Source organism: Pogoniulus pusillus, chromosome 20, assembly GCF_015220805.1.
Source record: "Pogoniulus pusillus isolate bPogPus1 chromosome 20, bPogPus1.pri, whole genome shotgun sequence".
NCBI lineage: Eukaryota > Metazoa > Chordata > Aves > Piciformes > Lybiidae > Pogoniulus > Pogoniulus pusillus.
Window position 1 is genome coordinate 22,377,288 of NC_087283.1, and position 19,828 is coordinate 22,397,115.

Sequence of the window (19,828 nt, forward strand, 5' to 3'; positions counted from 1 at the left end):
TAGTGGGTACTGGTGCTGACTGGTGGATACTGGTGCAGACTGGTGCAGGCTGGTGCATAGGGGTAGGTATTAGTGGAGACTGGTGCGGACTGGTGCAGGCTGGTGCATACTGGTGGATAGTGGTGGCGGACTGGTGGATAGTGGTGCAAGCTGGTGGATAGTGGTGGCGGACTGGTGGATACTGGTGCGGACTGGTGGATAGTGGTGCAGGCTGGTGGATAGTGGTGCGGACTGGTGGATAGTGGTGCAGGCTGGTGGATAGTGGTGCAGGCTGGTGGATAGTGGTGGATAGTGGTGCAGGCTGGTGGATAGTGGTGCGGACTGGTGGATAGTGGTGCAGGCTGGTGGATAGTGGTGCAGGCTGGTGGATAGTGGTGCGGACTGGTGGATAGTGGTGCAGGCTGGTGGATAGTGGTGCAGGCTGGTGGACAGTGGTGCAAGCTGGTGGATAGTGGTGCAGGCTGGTGGATAGTGGTGGATAGTGGTGCAGGCTGGTGGATAGTGGTGCAGGCTGGTGGATAGTGGTGCAGGCTGGTGGATAGTGGTGCGGACTGGTGGATAGTGGTGCAGGCTGGTGGATAGTGGTGCAGGCTGGTGGATAGTGGTGGATAGTGGTGCAGGCTGGTGGATAGTGGTGCAGGCTGGAGGATAGTGGTGCAGGCTGGTGGATAGTGGTGCAGGCTGGTGGATAGTGGTGCAGGCTGGTGGATAGTGGTGCAGGCTGGTGGATAGTGGTGCAAGCTGGTGGATAGTGGTGGATAGTGGTGCAGGCTGGTGGATAGTGGTGCAGGCTGGTGGATAGTGGTGCAGGCTGGTGGATAGTGGTGCAGGCTGGTGGATAGTGGTGGATAGTGGTGCAGGCTGGTGGATAGTGGTGGATAGTGGTGCAGGCTGGTGGATAGTGGTGCAGGCTGGTGGATAGTGGTGCAGGCTGGTGGATAGTGGTGCAGACTGGTGGATAGTGGTGCAGGCTGGTGGATAGTGGTGCAGGCTGGTGGATAGTGGTGCAAGCTGGTGCAGGCTGGTGGATAGTGGTGCAGGCTGGTGGATAGTGGTGCAGGCTGGTGGATAGTGGTGCAGGCTGGTGGATAGTGGTGGATAGTGGTGCAGGCTGGTGGATAGTGGTGCAGGCTGGTGGATAGTGGTGCAGGCTGGTGGATAGTGGTGCAGGCTGGTGGATAGTGGTGGATAGTGGTGCAGGCTGGTGGATAGTGGTGGATAGTGGTGCAGGCTGGTGGATAGTGGTGCAGGCTGGTGGATAGTGGTGCAGGCTGGTGGATAGTGGTGCAGACTGGTGGATAGTGGTGCAGGCTGGTGGATAGTGGTGCAGGCTGGTGGATAGTGGTGCAAGCTGGTGCAGGCTGGTGGATAGTGGTGCAGGCTGGTGGATAGTGGTGCAGGCTGGTGGATAGTGGTGCAGGCTGGTGGATAGTGGTGCAGGCTGGTGGATAGTGGTGCAGGCTGGTGGATAGTGGTGCAAGCTGGTGGATAGTGGTGCAGGCTGGTGGATAGTGGTGCAGGCTGGTGGATAGTGGTGCAGGCTGGTGGATAGTGGTGCAAGCTGGTGGATAGTGGTGCAGGCTGGTGGATAGTGGTGCAGGCTGGTGGATAGTGGTGGATAGTGGTGCAGGCTGGTGGATAGTGGTGCGGACTGGTGGATAGTGGTGCAGGCTGGTGGATAGTGGTGCAGGCTGGTGGATAGTGGTGCAGGCTGGTGGATAGTAGTGCAGGCTGGTGGATAGTGGTGCAGGCTGGTGGATAGTGGTGCGGACTGGTGGATAGTGGTGCAGACTGGTGGATAGTGGTGCAGACTGGTGGATAGTGGTGCAGGCTGGTGGATAGTGGTGCAAGCTGGTGGATAGTGGTGCGGGCTGGTGGATAGTGGTGCGGGCTGGTGGATAGTGGTGCGGGCTGGTGGATAGTGGTGCAAGCTGGTGGATAGTGGTGCGGGCTGGTGGATAGTGGTGCGGACTGGTGGATAGTGGTGCAGACTGGTGGATAGTGGTGCAGACTGGTGGATAGTGGTGCAGGCTGGTGGATAGTGGTGCAAGCTGGTGGATAGTGGTGCGGGCTGGTGGATAGTGGTGCAAGCTGGTGGATAGTGGTGCAGGCTGGTGGATAGTGGTGCGGACTGGTGGATAGTGGTGCAGACTGGTGGATAGTGGTGCAGACTGGTGGATAGTGGTGCAGGCTGGTGGATAGTGGTGCAAGCTGGTGGATAGTGGTGCGGGCTGGTGGATAGTGGTGCGGGCTGGTGGATAGTGGTGCAGGCTGGTGGATAGTGGTGCAAGCTGGTGGATAGTGGTGCGGGCTGGTGGATAGTGGTGCAGGCTGGTGGATAGTGGTGCGGACTGGTGGATAGTGGTGCGGGTTGGTGGATAGTGGTGCAGGCTGGTGGATAGTGGTGCAGGCTGGTGGATAGTGGTGCAAGCTGGTGGATAGTGGTGCAGGCTGGTGGATAGTGGTGCAGGCTGGTGGATAGTGGTGGATAGTGGTGCAGGCTGGTGGATAGTGGTGCGGACTGGTGGATAGTGGTGCAGGCTGGTGGATAGTGGTGCAGGCTGGTGGATAGTAGTGCAGGCTGGTGGATAGTGGTGCAGGCTGGTGGATAGTGGTGCAAGCTGGTGGATAGTGGTGCGGACTGGTGGATAGTGGTGCAGGCTGGTGGATAGTGGTGCGGACTGGTGGATAGTGGTGCAAGCTGGTGGACAGTGGTGCAAGCTGGTGGATAGTGGTGCAGGCTGGTGGATGGTGCAAGCTGGTGGATAGTGGTGCAGGCTGGTGGATAGTGGTGCAGGCTGGTGGATAGTGGTGCAAGCTGGTGGATAGTGGTGCAAGCTGGTGGATAGTGGTGCAGGCTGGTGGATAGTGGTGCGCACTGGTGGATAGTGGTGCGCACTGGTGGATAGTGGTGCGCACTGGTGGATAGTGGTGCGGACTGGTGGATAGTGGTGCGGACTGGTGGATAGTGGTGCAGGCTGGTGGATAGTGGTGCAGGCTGGTGGATAGTGGTGCAGGCTGGTGGATAGTGGTGCAGGCTGGTGGATAGTGGTGCTGCCTGGTGGATAGTGGTGCTGCCTGGTGGATAGTGGTGCGGACTGGTGGATAGTGGTGCAGGCTGGTGGATAGTGTTGCGCACTGGTGGATAGTGGTGCAGGCTGGTGGATAGTGGTGCAGGCTGGTGGATAGTGGTGCAGGCTGGTGGATAGTGGTGCTGCCTGGTGGATAGTGGTGCGGACTGGTGGATAGTGGTGCAGGCTGGTGGATAGTGGTGCGCACTGGTGGATAGTGGTGCGGACTGGTGGATAGTGGTGCGGACTGGTGGATAGTGGTGCAGGCTGGTGGATAGTGGTGCAAGCTGGTGGATAGTGGTGCAAGCTGGTGGATAGTGGTGCAGGCTGGTGGATAGTGGTGCAAGCTGGTGGATAGTGGTGCAGGCTGGTGGATAGTGGTGCAGGCTGGTGGATAGTGGTGCAAGCTGGTGGATAGTGGTGCAAGCTGGTGGATAGTGGTGCAAGCTGGTGGATAGTGGTGCAGGTGGTGGATAGTGGTGCAGGCTGGTGGATAGTGGTGCAGGCTGGTGGATAGTGGTGCGGACTGGTGGATAGTGGTGCGGACTGGTGGATAGTGGTGCGGACTGGTGGATAGTGGTGCAGGCTGGTGGATAGTGGTGCTGCCTGGTGGATAGTGGTGCAAGCTGGTGGATAGTGGTGCAAGCTGGTGGATAGTGGTGCGGGCTGGTGGATAGTGGTGCAAGCTGGTGGATAGTGGTGCAGGCTGGTGGATAGTGGTGCTGCCTGGTGGATAGTGGTGCAGGCTGGTGGATAGTGGTGCAAGCTGGTGGATAGTGGTGCAAGCTGGTGGATAGTGGTGCAAGCTGGTGGATAGTGGTGCAAGCTGGTGGATAGTGGTGCAGGCTGGTGGATAGTGGTGCAGGCTGGTGGATAGTGGTGCGGACTGGTGGATAGTGGTGCGGACTGGTGGATAGTGGTGCGGACTGGTGGATAGTGGTGCAGGCTGGTGGATAGTGGTGCTGCCTGGTGGATAGTGGTGCAAGCTGGTGGATAGTGGTGCAAGCTGGTGGATAGTGGTGCGGGCTGGTGGATAGTGGTGCAAGCTGGTGGATAGTGGTGCTGCCTGGTGGATAGTGGTGCTGCCTGGTGGATAGTGGTGCAGGCTGGTGGATAGTGGTGCAAGCTGGTGGATAGTGGTGCAAGCTGGTGGATAGTGGTGCAGGCTGGTGGATAGTGGTGCAGGCTGGTGGATAGTGGTGCAGGCTGGTGGATAGTGGTGCAGGCTGGTGGATAGTGGTGCGGACTGGTGGATAGTGGTGCAGACTGGTGCAGGCTGGTGGATAGTGGTGCAGACTGGTGCAGGCTGGTGGATACTGGTGCAGACTGGTGGATAGTGGTGCTGCCTGGTGCTGCCCGGTGCCGGCCGCAGCGCTGAGGTGACGATGGCTGCGTCCCCTCCCCAGCCAGGATCCGGAGCGTGGCCGTGGAGGCCTCGGGAGGCAGGGCTGGGAGCGGGGCTGAGCTGCAGGAGGTGACTGCCCTGTGCCACACAGCCCTGCTGGGGACCTTCCCTGCCCAGAGCTGCTCTTTGAGGGGAGCATTTGAAAGTGGAGGTTCTTGTGCTGGGTGAGAGGCAGCTGGAGCCTGGGCATGGCGAGCTGGAGCCACTTCTCCTCTTGCCTCCCCAGCTGCACGGGCAGCAAACTTTGCTCCCTGAAATGGGACCTGGCAATGGTTTGGCAAGGGAAAGAGGGTTGCCTGTCAGGGATGCTGGCAGTGCCCCTTGTGCCAGTTTGGGTGTGCAGTGGCTGCGTGGTGCCTGTCAGCAGAATGCAGGTCACTGCTGCTAGGCTGCCAGCCCCCAGGGACCAGAGAATTGTCCATGGCAGCTCAGCTCTTCCCTGCAGCCCCAGCGGTAAGAGGCACCTGCAGCACTGCCCCCAGCTCTGGGAACCCAGCACAAGAAGGACCTGGAGCTACTGCAGAGGGTCCAGAGGAGGCCACAGAGGTGATCAGAGGCTGCTGGAGAAGCTTTGCTGTGGGGGCAGGCTGGCAGACTTGGGGCTGTGCAGCCTGCAGAGGTCAAGGCTGCAGGGAGACCTCAGAGCCCCTTTCCAGTACCTGAAGTGGGCCACAAGCAGCCTGCAGAGGGACTTTGAACAAGGGCTTGGAGCGACAGGAGCAGGGGCAGTGGTCTGGGAGGAGAGCAGAGCAGATGCAGATTGGATGTGAGGAACAAGCTCTGCCCCAGCAGGCTGCTGGAACACTGCAGCAGGCTGCCCAGGGAGGTGCTTGGGGCCTCATCCCTGGAGACATCCAGGCTCAGCCTTGCTGTGTCCCTGTGCAGCCTGCTCTAGCTGGAGCTGTCCCTGCTGCCTGCCCTCTGGGTCTCTGCATGGCATCGTTGGCAGGTGGTGGTTTGAGAGTCTGGGGCTGTGCAGCCTGCAGAAGAGAAGGCTCCAGGGAGAGCTCGGAGCAGCCTTGCAGGAGCTGCAGGGGAGCTGGGGAGGGACTTTGGGCAAGGGCTGGCAGTGCCAGGAGGAGGGAGAATGGCTTGGAGCTGGGAGAGGAGGAAGAAATATTTGGCAGTGAGGGTGGGGAGAGCCTGGCACAGGTTGAGGGTGGTGAGACACTGGCACAGGTTTCCCAGGGAGGTTGGGGAGCACAGAAGCACAGAATGGGATCTTTGATCCCATTCTGTGCTTCTGTGCTCCCCAACCTCCCTGGAGGTGTTCAGGACCAGCCTGGATGAGGCAGGTCTAACCCCAAGCTCCTGTTGGTGACCTCAGCTTCTGTGATCAGAGCTTTTGTGTTTAGCTGGCGCCAAAGGGACTGGAATGCAGAGGTGATAGGTTGAGGCTTTGCTGCATAGCAACCCTTGGCAATCGCTCATCCATTTAGCAGTGGGGCTGGAGGAGCAAGCGATCAGCCCTGTCAGTTGTGCTTCTCCTTGGCTGGCTCCCTTCAGACGCCGTTGCTGGGGTGGCTGCAGTTAGGGAGGTGGTTTCTAAGCCAGGAGCATGTCCTTGCTGCTTAAGGGCAAGAGGGTTTGAGGGAGCAAAACTCTTGAAGAGCAGCCTGGCTCTGCCTAATAAACACATCTCCTGTCCTGCTCCTCCATCACGGTGCAAGAGGAAGGCAAAGAAGCAATTACTCCATCGGGAGGAGGGGGAGGAGGAGAGGGGGAGGGAGGAGGAGGAGGAGAGGAGGAGGAGGAGAGGGGGAGGGAGGAGGAGGAGGAGAAGAGGGAAGGAGGAGGAGGAGAGGGAAGGAGGAGGAGGAGAGGGAAGGAGGAGGAGGAAGAGGAGAGGGAAGGAGGAGGAGGAAGAGGAGAGGGAAGGAGGAGGAGAGGGGGAAGGAGGAGGAGAGGGAGGAGGAGGAGAGGGAGGAGGAGGAGAGGGAGGAAGGAGGAGGAGAGGGAGGAAGGAGGAGGAGAGGGAGGAAGGAGGAGGAGAGGGAGGAAGGAGGAGGAGAGGGAGGAAGGAGGAGGAGAGGGAGGATTATTTATGGTGCAACCACCACTCTGCAGTGTGCTGAGGGCTGGGGCTTAGTGGTGGCCTGGCAGGGCTGGGGCAAGGCTTGGGCTCGGTGGTCTTACAGAACTGCTGACACTGAAATGGGTCTGGGATGGATGGAGTGAGTGAGGAGAAGCTGCCCAGGTGCCAGCAGTGCCCTCCTGCAGCCCAGCAGGCAGCTGTGTGCTGGCTGCAGCCAGAGCAGGGTGGGCAGCAGGGCAGGAGAGGGAAGCCAGCAGTGCCCTCAGGCTTAGTGGTTGACCAGGCAGGGCTGGGGTAAGGCTTGGACTGGGTGACCTTACAGATCTGCTGGCACTGAAATGGGGGAGGGAGGTGCCTGGGGAGGTGTGGGCTGGCTGTGAGGAGGAAGCTGCTGGCAGAGAGAGTGATTGGCACTGGCATGGGCTGCCCAGGGAGGTGGTGGAGTGGCCGTGGCTGGAGGGGTTGGAGCCAAGGCTGGCTGGGCACTGAGTGCCATGGTGTGGTTGTTTGGGCAGGGCTGGGTGCTAGGTTGGCACTGAGTGCCATGGTGTGGTTGGTTGTTTGGGCAGGGCTGGGTGCTAGGTTGGCACTGAGTGCCATGGTGTGGTTGGTTGGGCAGGGCTGGGTGCTAGGTTGGCACTGAGTGCCATGGTGTGGTTGGTTGGTTGGGCAGGGCTGGGTGCTAGGTTGGCACTGAGTGCCATGGTGTGGTTGGTTGGGCAGGGCTGGGTGCTAGGTTGGCACTGAGTGCCATGGTGTGGTTGTTTGGGCAGGGCTGGGTGCTAGGTTGGCACTGAGTGCCATGGTGTGGTTGTTTGGGCAGGGCTGGGTGCTAGGCTGGCACTGAGTGCCATGGTGTGGTTGTTTGGGCAGGGCTGGGTGCTAGGTTGGCACTGAGTGCCATGGTGTGGTTGGTTGGGCAGGGCTGGGTGCCAGGTTGGCACTGAGTGCCATGGTGTGGTTGCTTTGCCTGGGCTGGGTGCTAGAACATGAGGCCACCCCAAAACCCTTTGGGTTGCTGTCAGAGGGATTCTGTCTCCTCAGTGCTCTCTTGTTGCTCCTTCCAGGTGAGCTGAGCCATGGCCACTGGCAAGCACCATCACTCCCTGGGGGCTTCCAAAGCCTCTGATGGCATCCAGAGGGCTGTGGCAGCTCCTGGTCAGCTGAAGCTTGCCAGGGAGGCAAAGGAGCCTGTGACTGTAAGTAGCTGCTGTGGCCAAGGAGGAGCTGGGGCTGACATTCCTGCTGTGTCCCTCCTCTCTGGTCCAGCAGCAGTATGAAGCTGGGCACCACCTCCCCACCTCTTTGCTGCCCTCCTTCTGGTGGTGGTGGCTACCTCGGTGCAGTGGGAGATGGGCTGTGTGCTGCCCAGGTGGCCAGGAGAGCCAATGGCATCCTGAGTCTGTGGTTCTGTGATCATAGAATCACAGAATGGCTTAGGTTGGAAGGGAGCTCAAAGCTCAGCCAGTGCCAACCCTCCTGCCATGGGCAGGGGCACCTCTCACCAGCACAGGCTGCTCAGGGCCTCATCCAGCCTGGTCCTGAGCACCTCCAGGGAGGTTGGGGAGCACAGAAGCACAGAATGGGATCTTTGGTCCCATTCTGTGCTTCTGTGCTGCCCAACCTCCCTGGGCAACCTGTGCCAGTGTCTCACCACCCTCACTTCTTCCCTCACATCCTCTTCCAATCTCCCCTCTGCCACTTCAAACCCATTCCTCCTCTTCCTCTCATTCCCAGCCCTCCTGTAGCCTCCTTCAGCTCCTGCAAGGCCACTCCAAGGTCTCCTCCAAGCCTTCTCTCCAGGCTGCAGAGCCCCAAACTCTCTCAGCCTGTGCTCAGAGCAGAGCTGCTGCAGCCCTCTCAGCATCTTGGTGGCCTCCTCTGCACTGGCTCCAACAGCTTCCTCCTCACAGCCAGCCCACACCTGCCCTGCCACAGCTTCAGCCTGGGGCCCCTTCTGCTGCTGCTGCCTGCCTGGCACCAGAGCCCAACCCCACCTGGCTACAGCCCTGCCCAACCAACCACACCATGGCACTCAGTGCCAACCTAGCACCCAGCCCTGCCCAACCAACCACACCATGGCACTCAGTGCCAACCTAGCACCCAGCCCTGCCCAACCAACCACACCATGGCACTCAGTGCCAACCTAGCACCCAGCCCTGCCCAACCAACCACACCATGGCACTCAGTGCCAACCTAGCACCCAGTCCTGCCCAACCAACCACACCATGGCACTCAGTGCCAACCTAGCACCCAGCCCTGCCCAACCAACCACACCATGGCACTCAGTGCCAACCTAGCACCCAGCCCTGCCCAAACCAACCACACCATGGCACTCAGTGCCAACCTAGCACCCAGCCCTGCCCAACCAACCACACCATGGCACTCAGTGCCAACCTAGCACCCAGCCCTGCCCAAACAACCACACCATAGCACTCAGTGCCCAGCCAGCCTTGCCTCAAACCCCTCCAGCCACAGCCACTCCACCACCTCCCTGGGCAGCCCATGCCAGTGCCAATCACTCTCTCTGCCAGCAGCTTCCTCCTCACAGCCAGCCCACACCTGCCCTGCCACAGCTTCAGCCTGGGGCCCCTTCTGCTGCTGCTGCCTGCCTGGCACCAGAGCCCAACCCCACCTGGCTACAGCCTCCCTGCATGCAGCTGCAGGCAGCAATCAGCTCTGCCCTGAGCCTCCTCTGCTGCAGCCTGCACCCCCCCAGCTCCCTCAGCCTCTCCTCACAGGGCTGTGCTCCAGGCCCCTCCCCAGCCTTGCTGCCCTTCTCTCAGCACCTTCCAGCACCTCAGCAGCTCTCTGCAATTCAGGAGCCCACAGCTGGACACAGCACTCCAGGGCTGGCCTGAGCAGGGCTGAGTCCTTCTCTGATGCTCTTCCCCTGCTCCCTGCTTCCATCCAGCAACACTGAAGAGGGAACAAATGCCTGGGGAGCAGCAGTCCCCAGCCAGGTCCCATCCCATCAGGCAGGAGCTCGTGGGACAGAGCCCTTGGCTGGGGCTTGTGTCTTCTGCTCTACATCATCAATGCTCTGCTGCTAAATGCTGCAGCAGGTAACTCCTGGGACACTTCCAGGCCTGTCCTAGTAGCTGTGACCACAAATTATTCATCAGTGGCACTTGAACAAGAAAAGCTTTTCTCAGCAGAGGCCTTTCCCTGGCTCAGGCTGCTCTTGTGTTTTTCAGCTGACTGCCTCCACCTCCTCCTCCTCCTTCTCCTCCTCCCTGTCTGTGCCAATGGATCAGAGCCTGCCTGGCACTCAGGAGGTGAAGCTGCCCCGGATCATCCAGAAGCCAAACAAGCCTGAGGAGAGGAGGCTGCCCCTGGTTCCACAGCTGCCAGGCATCAGTGCTGCCTCCCACCCAAAGGTACACTCACAGTGAGGCAGGCTGGCAGAGAGCTCCAAGCTCAGCTAGTCCAACCTGGCACCCAGCCCTGTGCAACTAACCAGAGCATGGCACTCACTGCCAACCTAGCACCCAGCCCTGCCCAACCAACCACACCATGGCGCTCAGTGCCAACCTAGCACCCAGCCCTGCCCAAACAACCACACCATGGCACTCAGTGCCAACCTAGCACCCAGCCCTGCCCAACCAACCACACCATGGCACTCACTGCCAACCTAGCACCCAGCCCTGCCCAACCAACCACACCATGGCACTCAGTGCCAACCTAGCACCCAGCCCTGCCCAACCAAACACACCATGGCACTCAGTGCCCAACCTAGCACCCAGCCCTGCCCAGCCAACCACACCATGGCACTCAGTGCCAACCTAGCACCCAGCCCTGCCCAGCCAACCACACCATGGCACTCAGTGCCAACCTAGCACCCAGCCCTGCCCAGCCAACCACACCATGGCACTCAGTGCCAACCTAGCACCCAGCCCTGCCCAACCAACCAGACCCTGGCACTCAGTGCCAACCTAGCACCCAGCCCTGCCCAAACACCCACACCATGGCACTCAGTGCCAACCTAGCACCCAGCCCTGCCCAGCCAACCACACCATGGCACTCAGTGCCCAGCCAGCCTTGGCTTCAACCCCTCTAGGCACGTCCACTCCACCACCTCCCTGGGCAGCCCATGCCAGTGCCAATCAGAAGGCTCCAGAGCAAAAATGGGAGGCACTGAGAGGCCCCTTCAGGGTTTGATGAGGGTGGCAGAAGCTGTGCCAGGAGGAGTGCTGAGAACCCAGCTGCAAGAGCAGCAGCACCAACCTCAGCAGCTGCTCTGCCCTCCCAGCAGCAAGGCTGGGGACACAGAATCAGAGCATGGCTCAGGTTGGCAGCAACCTCACAGATCTCCTTCTCCAACCTCTCTGCCATGGGCAGGGACACCTCTCAGCCAGGCTTGGTGGCCACAGCCTCATCCAGCCTGGCCTGGAACACCTCCAGGGAGGTGATGGAGCACAGAATGGGATCAAAGATCACAGCAAAGATCACAGCAAAGATCCCATTCTGTGCTCCACAGCCTCCCTGGGCAGCCTGTGCCAGGCTCTCACCACCCTCACACTGCACAGCTCCTGCCCCAGCTCCACTCTCAGCCTGCTCTGCCTCAGCTCCAAACCATTGCCCCTTGGCCTGCCTCAGCCCCCCTCAGCCAAAGGCTCTCTGCAGCCTCCCTGCAGGCTCCCTTCAGGCCCTGGCAGCAGCTCTGAGCTGCCCCTGGAGCCTTCTCCTCTGCAGGCTGCACCCCCCCAGCTCCCTCAGCAGTGCCCACAGCAGAGCTGCTCCAGCCCTGGCACCACCTCTGTGCCCTCCTCTGTGCCCTGCTTGTGCTGGGGCCAGCAGAGCTGCAGGCAGGAGTGGAGGTGAGGTCTGAGCCGACCCCAGGGGCACAATGCCCTCTCCTGCCCTTCTGCCCACCCTGCTCTGGCTGCAGCCAGCACACAGCTGCCTGCTGGGCTGCAGGAGGGCACTGCTGGCACCTGGGCAGCTTCTCCTCACTCACTCCATCCACCCCAGACCCATTTCAGTGCCAGCAGATCTGTAGGACCACCGAGCCCAAGCCTTGCCCCAGCCCTGCCAGGCCACCTCTAAGCCTGAGGGCACTGCTGGCAGCTGCTCAGCACCCAACACCCCCAAGGCCCTTCCTGCAGGGCTGCTCTCTGCAGCCAGCCTGGATTGGTGCCTGGGCTTGGCCTGACCCAGCAGCAGGACCTCGGCTTGTAGCTGGGCTTTAGATGCCCAAAGCTGCGTGGGGCTGCGTGGGGCTGTGTGTCCTCAGAGCAAAGCCCATCCCTGAGCTGGTTCCCGTGCAGCCTGCTCTAGCTGCGTGGGCTCCATGCCCTCTGCGAGTGCTCCTTGCTGTGTCAGGGAGTGCCCTGCAGCCGTGTGCCCAGCGCAGAGCTCTGCCATGCTTGCTGGAGAGGGCAGCCTGCAGAAGCAGCAGCAGAGAGCTGCTTAGCTTGGGGCTGCTCAGCCCAGCCCGGAGCCCTGCGCCCTGCGCAGCAGCTGCGGTGTGCTGGGAGCGGTCCCTGCGGAGCATCCCAGGCTGCTGGCTCAGGGCTCCTCCTGCCGGCGCTGCAACCTCTGCCTGCTCTCCGCAGCTCCCCTCGGCTGGGCTGGGCAGGAGCTGCTTTGAGCCTGTCCCTCCGGAGGTGCTGTTCCAGGGCTGCGTCCCGCACCGGCTCCACCGAGCGCCTCTGCTCCTGCGCAACAGGGACAAGGTGAGGGCTGCACCCCCCGGGCGGGCACCCCCCGGGCCTGCAGGGTGCTCCAGCTCTGCTCCTGGGCTCACAGGGCTTGGAAGGGACCTCTGGAGATCATCCAACCCCCAGCTGCCTGAGCAGGGTCACCCAGGGCAGGTCAGGCAGGAATGCACCCAGGGAGGGGTGTGGGAGCCTGCAGAGACTCCAGAGCCTCTCTGGGCAGAGGGTCCCGTTCTGGGGGCTGGTTGTGGCCATGTGCTGCTGGCTGCTGGCCCAGAGGAGCTGCTCTGGGCAGCAGCCTCCTCCCTGGGAGCCCAGCAGTGGTGGCAGCACTGAGGCCTTCAAAGCTCTGAGCTGCTCTCCTGCTCTGCCTCCAGTGAGCACCACAGCATAGAGCAGGGAACCAGAGAGCCAAGCCTGGGAGAGAGCTGCAGGCTCTGCCAGCCCAGCCTGGCACCCAGCCCTGCCCAGGCAACCAGAGCATGGCACTCAGTGCCAACCTAGCACCCAGCCCTGCCCAACCAACCACACCATGGCACTCAGTGCCAACCTAGCACCCAGCCCTGCCCAACCAACCACACCATGGCACTCAGTGCCAACCTAGCACCCAGCCCTGCCCAACCAACCACACCATGGCACTCAGTGCCAACCTAGCACCCAGCCCTGCCCAAACAACCACACCATGGCACTCAGTGCCCAACCTAGCACCCAGCCCTGCCCAACCAACCACACCATGGCACTCAGTGCCCAGCCAGCCTTGGCTCCAACCCCTCCAGCCACGGCCACTCCACCACCTCCCTGGGCAGCCCATGCCAGTGCCAATCACTCTCTCTGCCAGCAGCTTCCTCCTCACAGCCAGCCCACACCTGCCCTGACACAGCTTCAGCCTGGGGCCCCTTCTGCTGCTGCTGCCTGCCTGGCACCAGAGCCCAACCCCACCTGGCTACAGCCTCCCTGCAGGCAGCTGCAGGCAGCAATCAGCTCTGCCCTGAGCCTCCTCTGCTGCAGGCTGCACCCCCCCAGCTCCCTCAGCCTCTCCTCACAGGGCTGTGCTCCAGGCCCCTCCCCAGCCTTGCTGCCCTTCTCTCAGCACCTTCCAGCACCTCAGCAGCTCTCTGCAATTCAGGAGCCCACAGCTGGACACAGCACTCCAGGGCTGGCCTGAGCAGGGCTGGGCACAGGGGCACAAGAACCTCCCTTCTCCTGCTGCCCACACTGCTCCTCAGCCAGCCCAGGCTGCCACTGGCTCTGCTGCCCACCTGGGCACACTGCTGCCTCCTCTGCAGCTGCTCTCTCACAGCACCCCCAGGGCCCTCTCTGCCTGCCTGCTCTCAGCCCCTCTGGCCCCAGCCTGCACTGCTGCTTGGGGCTGCTGTGGCCAAAGTGCACAACCTGCCCTTGGCCTTCTTCACTCTCATCCCCTTGGCCTCTGCCCACCCATGCAGCCTGCCCAGGTCCCTCTGCAGGGCTCTGCTGCCCTCCAACAGCTCCACAGCTGCTCCTGGCTTGCTGCCATCTGCAGCCTCACTGCTGCTGGACTCAATGCTGATGGCTCCTTGCTCAGTCTTGGTTTCTGGCAGGGCACCTCTGTCCCTCACAGCCTGCTCAGCTGCTTGTGCAGCTCACTGACAAGGCTCAGGGGTTGTCTTCTCCACTTAATGCTGGAAGAAGTCCTATGGAGTGGCCCTGAAGCTGTTTTGAAGCAGCAGTGGAACAGGCTGATGGAGCAGGAGCAGTGGAAGGCCTTTAGGTGCCACCTGAGGCTCCTGCCAAGCTGAATGCAGTCCTGCTGAGGCCTCTGTAAGCCTCCCTGGCTCTCTGCTTTGCCTCTGCAGAGCCACAGCACACCCAGAGCAGTGACCTCTTGAAGGTCTCCAGGTTGCAAAGCTGCTGAGCAGTTTGAGCTTCCCCCAGGAAGTGGAGCAGGGAAATGCTGCCAAATGTCAGCACTTTTTGTTCCTCTGTAACTGGGGGGAGGGGGAGAAAATGAAACCTTTTGGATTCCACCTGGGGAAAGGTTTGCTGGAGTCAGGCAGGGGCCCAGAGCAAGCTGGAGGGAAGAGGCAGGAGGGAGGTGAGGAGCAGGGTGGGAAGGAGAGGACACTGAGCACACACAAAGGCTTTCTCCTGACAGGGAGCAGTGCTGGAGGCAGAGGAAGGGAAGCCACAGGAAGGTGTCCTGAAAGCTGCTGCTCTGCTAGGGGGTGTGCAGGGCAGGAGAGCAGGTGGGAAGGCAGAGGAAGCCTGCACAAGGGCAGGGGAAGGAACCCCCTCCCCAAACCTGCCTCTGGGCAGGAGCAAGGGCACAGCAGAAGCTGTTGGGGATGCTGCAGGAGGAGGAGCAGCAAGAGAAGTGCCCTGAGAGAGGATCCAGGGCACAGCAGAAGCTGTTGGGGATGCTGCAGGTGGAGGAGCAGCAAGAGAAGTGCCCTGAGAGGGGATCCAGGGCACAGCAGAAGCTGCTGGGGTGCTGCAGGTGGAGGAGCAGCAAGAGAAGTGCCCTGAGAGGGGATCCAGGGCACAGCAGAAGCTGCTGGGGATGCTGCAGGTGGAGGAGCAGCAAGAGAAGTGCCCTGAGAGGGGATCCAGGGCACAGCAGAAGCTGTTGGGGATGCTGCAGAAGGAGCAGCAAGAGAAGTGCCCTGAGAGGGGATCCAAGGCACAGCAGAAGCTGTTGGGGATGCTGCAGGTGGAGGAGCAGCAAGAGAAGTGTCCTGAGAGGGGATCCAGAGCACAGCAGAAGCTGTTGGGGATGCTGCAGGTGGAGGAGCAGCAAGAGAAGTGCCCTGAGAGGGGATTCAGGAGACAGCAGAAGCTGCTGGGGTGCTGCAGGTGGAGGAGCAGCAAGAGAAGTGCCCTGAGAGGGGATCCAGGGCACAGCAGAAGCTGTTGGGGATGCTGCAGGTGGAGGAGCAGCAAGAGAAGTGCCCTGAGAGGGGATCCAGGGCACAGCAGAAGCTGTTGGGGATGCTGCAGGTGGAGGAGCAGCAAGAGAAGTGCCCTGAGAGGGGATCCAGGGCACAGCAGAAGCTGTTGGGGATGCTGCAGGAGGAGGAGCAGCAAGAGAAGTGCCCTGAGAGGGGATCCAGGGCACAGCAGAAGCTGTTGGGGATGCTGCAGGTGGAGGAGCAGCAAGAGAAGTGCCCTGAGAGGGGATCCAAGGCACAGCAGAAGCTGTTGGGGATGCTGCAGGAGGAGCAGCAAGAGAAGTGCCCTGAGAGGGGATTCAGGGCACAGCAGAAGCTGTTGGGGATGCTGCAGGAGGAGGAGCAGCAATAGAAGTGCCCTGAGAGGGGATTCAGGAGACAGCAGAAGCTGCTGGGGGTGCTGCAGGTGGAGGAGCAGCAAGAGAAGTGCCCTGAGAGGGGATCCAAGGCACAGCAGAAGCTGTTGGGGATGCTGCAGGTGGAGGAGCAGCAAGAGAAGTGCCCTGAGAGGGGATCCAGGGCACAGCAGAAGCTGTTGGGGATGCTGCAGGTGGAGGAGCAGCAAGAGAAGTGCCCTGAGAGGGGATCCAGGGCACAGCAGAAGCTGCTGGGGTGCTGCAGGTGGAGGAGCAGCAAGAGAAGTGCCCTGAGAGGGGATCCAGGGCACAGCAGAAGCTGTTGGGGATGCTGCAGGAGGAGGAGCAGCAAGAGAAGTGTCCTGAGAGGGGATCCAGGGCACAGCAGAAGCTGTTGGGGATGCTGCAGGTGGAGGAGCAGCAAGAGAAGTGCCCTGAGAGGGGATCCAGGGCACAGCAGAAGCTGTTGGGGATGCTGCAGGAGGAGGAGCAGCAAGAGAAGTGCCCTGAGAGGGGATTCAGGAGACAGCAGAAGCTGCTGGGGGTGCTGCAGGTGGAGGAGCAGCAAGAGAAGTGCCCTGAGAGGGGATCCAAGGCACAGCAGAAGCTGTTGGGGATGCTGCAGGTGGAGGAGCAGCAAGAGAAGTGCCCTGAGAGGGGATCCAAGGCACAGCAGAAGCTGTTGGGGATGCTGCAGGTGGAGGAGCAGCAAGAGAAGTGTCCTGAGAGGGGATCCAGGGCACAGCAGAAGCTGCTGGGGTGCTGCAGGTGGAGGAGCAGCAAGAGAAGTGCCCTGAGAGGGGATCCAGGGCACAGCAGAAGCTGTTGGGGATGCTGCAGGAGGAGGAGCAGCAAGAGAAGTGTCCTGAGAGGGGATCCAGGGCACAGCAGAAGCTGCTGGGGATGCTGCAGGTGGAGGAGCAGCAAGAGAAGTGCCCTGAGAGGGGATCCAGGGCACAGCAGAAGCTGTTGGGGATGCTGCAGGAGGAGCAGCAAGAGAAGTGCCCTGAGAGGGGATCCAGGGCACAGCAGAAGCTGTTGGGGATGCTGCAGGAGGAGGAGCAGCAAGAGAAGTGCCCTGAGAGGGGATTCAGGGCACAGCAGAAGCTGTTGGGGATGCTGCAGGAGGAGGAGCAGCAAGAGAAGTGTCCTGAGAGGGGATCCAGGGCACAGCAGAAGCTGCTGGGGATGCTGCAGGTGGAGGAGCAGCAAGAGAAGTGCCCTGAGAGGGGATCCAGGGCACAGCAGAAGCTGTTGGGGATGCTGCAGGAGGAGGAGCAGCAAGAGAAGTGCCCTGAGAGGGGATTCAGGGCACAGCAGAAGCTGTTGGGGATGCTGCAGGTGGAGGAGCAGCAAGAGAAGTGCCCTGAGAGAAGGGCACCCTCCATCTGCTGCCCACACTCTCAATGCCCCCCAGGGCCCCATTGGCCTTCCTGGCCCCCAGGGCACATTGCTGTGCCAGAACTCGGTGCCCAGCAGGACACTCCCAGGTCCCTCTCCTTGGGGCTGCTCTCCAGCAGGCACCTCCCAGCCTGTGCTGCTGCAGGTCTCATCCCTCCCCAGGTGCAGGACTCTGCACTGATCCCTGCTGGACCTCCCCAGGTCCCTCTCTGCCCAGCTCTCAGCCTGGCAGCCTCCAGCCCAGCCTGCCAGCTTCACATTCCTCTGTCCCAGAGCTCTTTGATCCAAGCAGAAGGAATCTGAACCCACTCCCTGCCCTCTGTGCATGTCCCTGCAGAGCTGAAGGTGCTCTGGGAAGGTGCTCTGGGAAGGATGGCAGCTGGGCAGGGGCAGTTGCTCCTCCTCACGTTTCCAGCAGTGGCAGAATCCTCATTTCTTGCCTTCCCTGCAGGTTCCTCGGCAGGTGAAGGTGACCTTGGAGAGTTCTCCTTACTTCAGGGTGCTGAGCCCCAAGGATGTGTGCCAGAAGGTAGCCCCTGGCATGTTCTCCACTTTCCATGTCCTCTTCACCCCTGAGGAGAACAAGGTGAGGCTTGGGGGGGCTCAGCAGCTTGGTGGCCTTCAGTGCAAGGCGACCCTGCAGGGCTGGAGGCAGAGCAGGGCACATGAGGTGGGCTTGGAGCAGCTGCCCTGGACTCAGGGGGTGTGAGGCTGGGAGGAGCTCCTTGCCGTGGGCAAGAGGATGCTCCCCTGGCTGGGGGGCACTTAGGTGTGTCAGGATGCTTGGAACCAGCTTGAGGGTGAAGGAGAACAAGACCTGGGGGCACAGCAGCATCAGCCATACCTCCTGGGAGGTACCAAGGTGCCAGGCTGGCTGAGTGCCTGCTTAAAGGTCCTTGCTTTCCTCTCTGGGCTTTGTGGATGCAGCCCAGCTGGGGGCCTGTAACCAGTGAGGTCCCCCAGGGGTCAGTCCTGGCACCACTTCTGTTCAATACATTCATCAACGACCTGCCCGAGGGCACTGCCAGCCGATGGCACCCAGCTGGGTGCAGTGGCTGCCACAGCAGGAGGCTGTGCTGGCGTTCAGCCAGGCTGGAGGGGTGGGCAGGGGGAAATGGAGTGACAGAAGGGCAAGGGGAGAGGCTGGCACCTGGGCAAGAACAGCCCCAGGGAGCAGGAGAGGCTGGCACTGAGCTGGTGAAGGGGAACAGGACCTGGGGGCCCTGCTGGGTGGGAGGGTGCCCATGAGCCAGCAGTGTGCTCCGGGGGCCAGGGGGGGCAGTGCCACCTGGGCTGGGTCAGAAGGGCTGTGGGCAGCAGGTGCAGAGAGCTTCTCCTGCCCCTCTGCTCTGCCCTGCTGAGGCCACAGCTGCACTCCTGGGCCCAGCTCTGCCCCCCCCCAGTTCAGGAGGGACAGAGAACTGCTGGAGAGAGCCCAGCAGAGAGCCACAGAGGTGCTGCAGGGCATGGAACAGCTCTGCCAGGAGCAGAGCCCGGGGGGGCTGGGGGCTGGCAGAGAGCAGCCTGAGAGGGGAGCTCAGCAGTGGCTATCAGTGTGGGCAGCTGAGGGGCAGCAGGCTGCAGCCAGGCTCTGCTGGGGGTGCCCAGCACAAGGGGCACTGGGTGGGAGCTGAGGCAGAGGAAGCTGCATGGGAGCAGGAGGAGGAATTTTCCCCCTGGGAGGGTGGCAGAGGCCTGGCACAGGCTGCCCAGGGGGGCTGTGGAGTCTCCCTCTGCAGCTACTCAAAGCCTGCCTGGCAGTGCTGCTGTGTGCCCTGCTCTGGCAGAGCTGTGGAGGTGCCCTCCAGCCCCTGATATTATGGGATGTTTGGGGTTCTCTGATGATTCTGTGAACACCTCCTGCAGCCTCTGATGGCTTCCAGGGTGAGAGCCTGTGCTGGGGCAGCCTCTGGAGCTGCTGCTTTCCACTCCCTGTCCGTGGCTGTTGCTGTGCTCCCTGGCAGAGGGGGGCAGGAGGCTGCTGAGCAGTGCCCTGCTGCTGGGAGCAGCCAAAGGCAGCCCGGGCAGAGCTCCTGCTGGGCACAGGAGGCAGGCAGCAGAGCACCACCTCGGAAGCCCTCAGTTGCCTTGCACCAGGAAGGTTCTGCTTAGCAGCATCCAGGGCTGGGGGGGGTTGGAAAGCAGCTCTGGAACTGTTCACTGCTCTTGCCAGGGCTGACAGCCTCGGGGTGGCAGTGCCCAGGGGAACCTGAAACCTCTCTGGCCAGGCTGCCAAGGTGCCTGCAGCTGAGCTGGGCACTCCACTGCCTCACTGCCACCCAGCCCAGACCTTGCACCTGCACATCTGGCCAGGCTGCCAAGGCACCTGCAGCTGAGCTGGGCACTCCACTGACTCACTGCCACCCAGCCCAGTCCAGACCTTGCACCTGCACATCTGGCCAGGCTGCCAAAGCACCTGCAGCTGAGCTGCAGCCCTGAATGCTTCCCTGCCTCACTGCCACCCAGTCCAGACCTTGCACCTGCACTTCTGGCCAGGCTGCCAAGGTGCCTGCAGCTGAGCTGGGCACTCCACTGCCTCACTGCCACCCAGCCCAGCCCAGGCCTTGCACCTGCACAGAGCCCTGACAGTGCTGAAGGTCTCCAACCCCTCCCTCCCCATGCCCTGCAGGGAGCACTCAGCCCAGGCCAGCAGGAGCTGCTGGAGTGTGGCTGATGCTGCACAGAGGAGCTCTGCCTGGCACAGCTCCTGCTCCAAACACTCCCCAGGTCAAGGGCAAGAGGAGGGACAAAGCACTGCCCACGAGTGCCCCTGTGGGGTTATCTCAGGCTGCTTCTGTTCCTGGGGAGGTTCACTTGGCACTCTGCTGCCTCTCCACCCTCACAGAGCAGCACTCTGCCCTCCCTGGCACCAGCTTACCTCTTCCACCCCCCCAGTGAACACGAGTGAGTACCAACCAATGGCAGCTGAGGGGCATCAGTGTGCCCTGCAAAGCCTGAGCCTCTTGTGGCACT

The 19,828-nt window shown here is 61.5% G+C and overlaps 1 protein-coding gene across 1 annotated transcript in view; it reads left to right on the forward strand.

The window, feature by feature from the left end:
* HYDIN (HYDIN axonemal central pair apparatus protein) overlaps positions 1-19,828 on the forward strand; it is a 197,935-nt gene that overhangs the window by 20,021 nt on the left and 158,086 nt on the right. The window contains 4 exon segments of the mRNA XM_064159820.1: positions 7,579-7,710; positions 9,709-9,891; positions 12,070-12,189; positions 17,307-17,441. Of these exon segments, the coding sequence (XP_064015890.1) occupies positions 7,591-7,710; positions 9,709-9,891; positions 12,070-12,189; positions 17,307-17,441 (558 nt within the window). The 5' untranslated portion in view covers positions 7,579-7,590.